The 6,372-nt window shown below is 35.9% G+C and overlaps 1 protein-coding gene across 1 annotated transcript; it reads left to right on the top strand.

Moving 5' to 3' along the window:
* The first annotated feature begins 1,968 nt into the window (after window positions 1-1,968).
* Window positions 1,969-2,352, top strand: LOC138910328 (uncharacterized). Its single transcript, XM_070201558.1, has one exon. The coding sequence runs from the start codon at window positions 1,969-1,971 to the stop codon at window positions 2,350-2,352; it is 384 nt and encodes a 127-aa protein (XP_070057659.1).
* The last annotated feature ends 4,020 nt before the right edge of the window (window positions 2,353-6,372 follow it).

The raw sequence follows: 6,372 nt of genomic DNA, 5'->3' as shown, positions 1-6,372 counted from the left end.
GACAGTATGTTTATTATAAGATAAATTTGAAAGAAGAACAATTTCTTTTGACAATTAATTGATTTAAATAGAAATCAAGCCTATGAGATTTCCATCCTTTAATATCTTTATCAAACAATTCACAATATATTCATATATATCAATTAATATTAATTAATCAAAGAATACAATTTACACAAGCAATACATGCTTTGAGTCCTAAACTACCCGGACTTTAGTATTAATAGTAGCTACGCACGGACTCTCGTCACCTCGTGCGTACGTAGCCCCCATAATTAGCAACAATTATTTAATCTTAATCACCTATGAGGTAATTTCCCCCTTACAAGATTAGACAAGAGACTTACCTCGTCTTGCTCCAATTTAATCCACTATAAAGACTTTTCCACGATTATCCAACTCCGTGTGGCTCGAATTTAGCCAAAATAATTCGATACAATCACTAAATATTATAGGAATTAATTCTATAAGAAAATACTACATTTTAAAGAAAAGATCCGAAATTAATTAAAAATTTGCTCACAGTGACCACATCTCGGAATTCGGTGAAAGTTATGAAATCCGACAACCCATTCAATTACGAGTCCAACCATACCAGTTTCACTCAAATCCAACTCCGAATCGATACCGAAATCTCAAATTTTCATTTCTATGAGATTTCTAAACTTTTGCAAATTTCAATCTCAAAACACTAATTAAATTGTGAAAACAATAATATATTCGTGTATATTGATCAAATCCGAGTTAGAATCACTTACCCCAAATGTCTTTCCTTGAAAATCTGTCAAAAATCGCCTCTGTTCAAGCTCAAGTTTGTCAAAAATGGCAAATGGGTTGAATGCCTCTGTTTTTATAACTTACAAATCTGCTTAGTTCGATCTCGGGAGCTCGATCTGTCCAGTTCGATCTCGGGAGCTCGATCTCGGGAGCTCGATATTGGGAGCTCAATCTCGGGAGCTCGTTCTCGGGATCTCGTTCTTGGGAGCTCGATCTAGGGAGCTCGTTCTTGGGAGCTCGATTTAGGGATCTCGATCTCGGGAGCTCGTTCTGGGGAGCTCTATCTCGGGAGCTCGTTCTCGGGAGATCGTTCTTGGGAGCTCGATCTCGGGACCTCGATCTCGAGAGCTCGTTCTAGGGAGCTCGATCACGGGAGCTCGTTCTCGGGAGCTCGTTCTTGGGAGCTCGATCTCAGGAGCTCGTTCTTGGGAGCTCATTCTCGGGAGCTCGATTTTGTCAGGGGTTCGATTTTTGTGAGGCAACTTGATTTTTGACAGGCAACCCGATTTTGACAGCATTTCCTGCAGAAAAATTACAGCAGCTAAGTCCTACTTTTGATCCGTTAACCATCTGAAACTCACCTGAACCCCTCGGGACCTCAACCCAAAACACCAACAAGTCCTAAAATATCATACAAACTTATTTGAAACCTCAAATCACATCAAACAACGCTAAAATCACGAATCATGCTCCAATTCAAGCTTAATGAAACTTAGAATTTTCAACTTCTACATTCGATGTCGGAACCTATCAAATCAACTCCGATTGACCTCAAATTTTACACACAAGTCATAAATTACATAATGGAGCTATAAAAAAATTTCGGAACTGGATTCCGACTCCGGTATCAAAAAGTCAACTCCCTGGTCAAACTTTCAAACTTTAAATTCCTATTTTAGCCATTTCAAGCCTAATTTCACTACGGACTTCCAAATAAAATTCTGATCACGCTCCTAAGTCCAAAATCACCATACGGAGCTGTTGGAATCATCAAAATTCTATTCTGGGGTCGTTTTCTCAAATTATTGACCGAAGTCAAACTTAGCACTTTAAGGCCAACTTAAGGAACCAAGTGTTCCGGTTTCACCTTAAATACTTTCAAATCCCGAATCAACCATCCCCGCAAGTCATAAATCATTACAAGCACCTACGGAAAGTTTTATTTTAGGAAATGGAGTTCTAAAAGTTAAAATGACCGGTTTGGTCATTGCACTAATGGATGAACTCCCGACCATGAAGTTTGATAGGTCGCGTAGTATGCAAAACTATATCATCGAGATGACTAACATTGCAGCAAAACTTCAGACCTTGGGGATGAAAGTGGATGATTCCTTCTTGGTTCATTTTATTCTGAACTCGTTACCTCCCGAGTATGGACCATTTCAAATTAACTATAATACTATTAAGGATAACTGGAATGTTAGTGAATTGTCCAGTATGCTTACTCAGGAGGAGTCAAGACTTAAGAAACAAGGGAGTTATCCAATCAACCTCATAGGTCAAGGAGCTGGTAAAGGACTTAAAGTGAAGCCCAACAAGTTCAAGAAGAAGAGAGCACATGCTAAAACTCCATAGGATGCTAAGAAGGAACATAAGGCAGATACGTGTCGTTTCTGTAACAAGAAAGGACACTATCAAAAAGATTGCCTGAAACGTAAAGCTTGGTTCGAAAAGAAAGGTATAATTAGTGCTTTTGTATGTTTCGAATCAAATTTAATAAAAGTTCCTAATAATACTTGGTGGCTTGATTCTGGTGCAACTGCTCATGTATATACTACGTTGCAGGGATTCCTTACGATCCAAACTACAAATCCAAATAAGGATCTCTTGTTCATGGGAAATCGTATGAAGGCTCCAATTGAAGGCATAGGGACTTATCGTTTAATCATGGAGACTGGACGTCACCTTGATCTATTACAGACTCTTTATGTACCTTCAATTTCTAGGAATTTGATTTCTCTTTCAAGACTTGATGTTTCTGGATTTGATTTAAAGTTTGAAAATGGATGTTTCAATTTATATAAGAATATTATTTTTTATGGTTCTGGTTTTCTTAGTGATGGTTTATATAAATTGAAACGCGATATTGGTTTTTCTGAATCCCTTCTTACTGTTCAACATAATGTTGGAATTAAACGTAGTTCACTAGATGAAAGTTCTGCTTACTTGTGGCATAGACATTTGGGTCATATATCCAAAGAAAGGTTAGAAAGATTAGTAAAGAATGAGATTCTTCCAAATCTAAATTTTACTGATCTTACTATATGTTTGGATTGCATTAAGGGAAAGCAAACCAAGCATAGTAAGAAAGGTGCCACAAGAAGCACCCAACTTCTTGAAATTATACACACCGATATTTGTGGACCCTTTGATGTTCCATCTTTTGGTGGAGAGAAATATTTTATCACTTTTATCGATAATTTTTCACGTTATGGATACATCTATTTGCTGAAAGAAAAATCTCAAGCAACAGATACTCTCAAGGTGTTTGTTAATGAGGTTGAAAGACAATTAGATAAAAAGATGAAAATTATTAGGTCAGATAAAGATGGTGAATATTATGAAAAATATAATGAATCGGAACAATGTCCAGGTCCATTTGCAAAGTTCCTCGAGGAACATGGCATATGTGCACAGTATACTATGCCAGGAACACCTCAACAAAATATTGTTGTAGAAAGGCGTAATCGAACACTTATGAATATGGTTAGGAGCATGATGAGTAATTCCTCATTACCTAAATCATTGTAGATGTATGCTCTTAAAACCGTTGTATATTTATTAAACAGGGTTCCTAGTAAGGCAGTTCCAAAGACCCCTTTTGAACTGTGGAAGGAAACCTAGTTTAAGGCACCTGCATGTTTGGGGCTGCCCAATGGAAGCTAGAGTTTATAATCCACAAGAAAAGAAATTAGATTCTCGAACAGTAAGTTGTTACTTTATTGGTTACCTAGAGAAATCTAAAGGGTATGTGTTTTACTGTCCAAACCATAGTTCAAGAATTATTGAAACCAGTAATACAAGATTCATTGAGAATAGTGAAGTTAGTGGGAGTGTTGAAAAGCGAAGTGTGGAAATAAAAGAGGTGAGGATCAATATTCTATTACCCACGAATGTGCCTACTTCCATACAAATACCAAATATTATTCCAGTTGTTTAAGAACACTTTGACAACACCGAGCAACATTTGGATGAAACACTTCATGAAGAAACTGACTCACAAATATCTGACACAAATGAACCACAAGAAATGTCATTAAGAAAATCTCAAAGAGTTAGAAAATCGCTATTTCGGATGATTACGTGGTTTATTTGCAAGAGTCAGATTTTGACATTAGTCTTAATAAGGATCTAGTTTTATTTTCACAAGCCATAGAAAGTAATGAGTCTGACAAATGGATTGATTCCATAAAGGAAGAGCTAAAATCTACGGAATACAAAAAAGTCGGGGATCTCATTGAATTGCCAGAAAGTTCTAAAAGAATCGGGTGTAGATGAGTCTTTAAGACCAAACGTGATTCAAATGGAAATATTGAACAATACAAAGCCAAACTTGTTGCCAAGGGTTATACTCAGAAAGGAGGCATTGATTATAAAGATACCTTTTCACTGTCTCAAAGAAAGACTCTTAAGAATTATTATGGCGTTGGTGGCTCATTATGATTTAGAGCTACACCAAATGGATGTGAAAACTGACTTTCTTAATGGAGATCTCGAGGAGGAAGTTCATATAGACCAACCAGATGGTTTCAAAACTAAAGGAAAATGTCAAATGGTGTGTAAACTGAAGAAGTCAATATATGGACTTAAACAAGCCTCACGACAATGGTATATAAAGTTTAATGATACCATAACATCTTTTGGATCTGTGAAAAATATCATTGATCGATGTATATACCAAAAGATCAGTGAGAGCAAGTTTATATTTTTAGTCCTATATGTTGATGATATTCTACTTGCTGCTAATGATTTAGGCATATTGCGTGAGACTAAAGATTTTCTCTCTAAAATTTTTGAAATGAAAGATATGTGTGAGGCATCCTATGTGATAGGAATATAAATATTCCGTGATAGATCACAAGGATTATTAGGATTGTCCCAGAAAGGCTATATCGAAAGAATTCTAGAGAGATTTAACATGAATAACTGTTCAGCAGGAATTATTCCAATTCAAAAAGGGGACAAATTTAGTCTCATGCAATGCCCTAAGAATGATGTAGAACGAAAGAAAATGGAATCAATTCCTTACTCTTCAATTGTTGGTAGTCTGATGTATGCTTAGACTTGCACAAGACCGGATATTAGTTTTGTGGTTGGAATACTAGGAAGATATCAGAGTAACCCAAGAATTGATCACTGGAAAGTTGTAAAGAAAGTCTTGAGATACCTAAAAGAAACGAAGGATTACATGCTCATGTATAGGAGATCCAAGCATTTGAAAGTTTTTGGATACTCGGATTCAGATTTTGCTGGATGTATTGACACTAAAAAATTCACGTTTGGTTATTTGTTCCAATTAGCTGAAGGAGCAATATCGTGGAAGAGTGCCAAACAGTCTGTCATTGCTACATTCACGATGGAAGCAGAATTTGTGGCATGTTTTGAAGCCACAATTCATGCATTATGGCTGCGAAATATTTAAAGAACATGTACATAGAATGGGTCTTGGCTGTATTTAGGATTGATGTATTTATGATGTTTTGACACTCTGAGCTCATTTATGTGTTTATGATATACATTAATAATTTCCTGTTTCTCATAATGATGTACACATTATTGTTTTGAGATGTTACAGGATAAGTCTCAATGAGACATTATTGTAGACTATAATATTTTATGGCTTATGAACCTGATACGATAAATTACTAATGTTGTAGTATATGGAAGGGAGTATGTAGACAAATTATATATAACCGCCATAACTCACATTCAGTAGTTTATCGTATTATGGTATTTATGATGGACGTTATAAAAGGGATTTATTTATGTGCAACTAATGTTTATATTATTAAATATTAATATTATGTGATTATTGGGCCAAGTGGGAGAATGTAAGTTATTTTTCCTACGTGTATGTAGCCCAATAGGTTTAAGGCCCATAATTAATATTTAATTAATGATCAAATCTCATACGTCCGATCGGTTACTTGATGGACGTACCGGATTAAGTGAGAACCTCTATAAATTGGTCCTCTCCCCCACCCATTAGGGTTACCGTATTTTTTTATTATCTCTTCCATCACTAAAGATGGCGGTAACGAAAGCTAGGGCAAGAAACCAATTTGAATTAACGCTTCCGCTTCACGATGATGGCTTACGATTCAGGTATGTTTTCTGTACGATTTTGTATAAGATTATCATGTTCAAGATCCTGGTATGCAATTAAAGTTTATGCTCACACAATGAGCTAGTAACTAAATCAAAGCAGAAGCAACAACAGATAATATTAGAAATCTACTAAAAAGATAAACAAGAGTAATAATACAACTATCGGAATGGAAGGAAAGTACGCTTAAAGCCTTCTACTCTAATTCTCGATCTCCATGCACACTTATCAAAGAGTCGTGTCGTGAAAATGCATATTTTCCCTAATTA

This window comes from Nicotiana tomentosiformis, chromosome 4 (assembly GCF_000390325.3).
Source record: "Nicotiana tomentosiformis chromosome 4, ASM39032v3, whole genome shotgun sequence".
Classification (NCBI taxonomy): Eukaryota; Viridiplantae; Streptophyta; class Magnoliopsida; order Solanales; family Solanaceae; genus Nicotiana; species Nicotiana tomentosiformis.
Note: the sequence above shows the minus strand (reverse complement) of the source record. Positions and strands in the feature narration are given on the sequence as shown.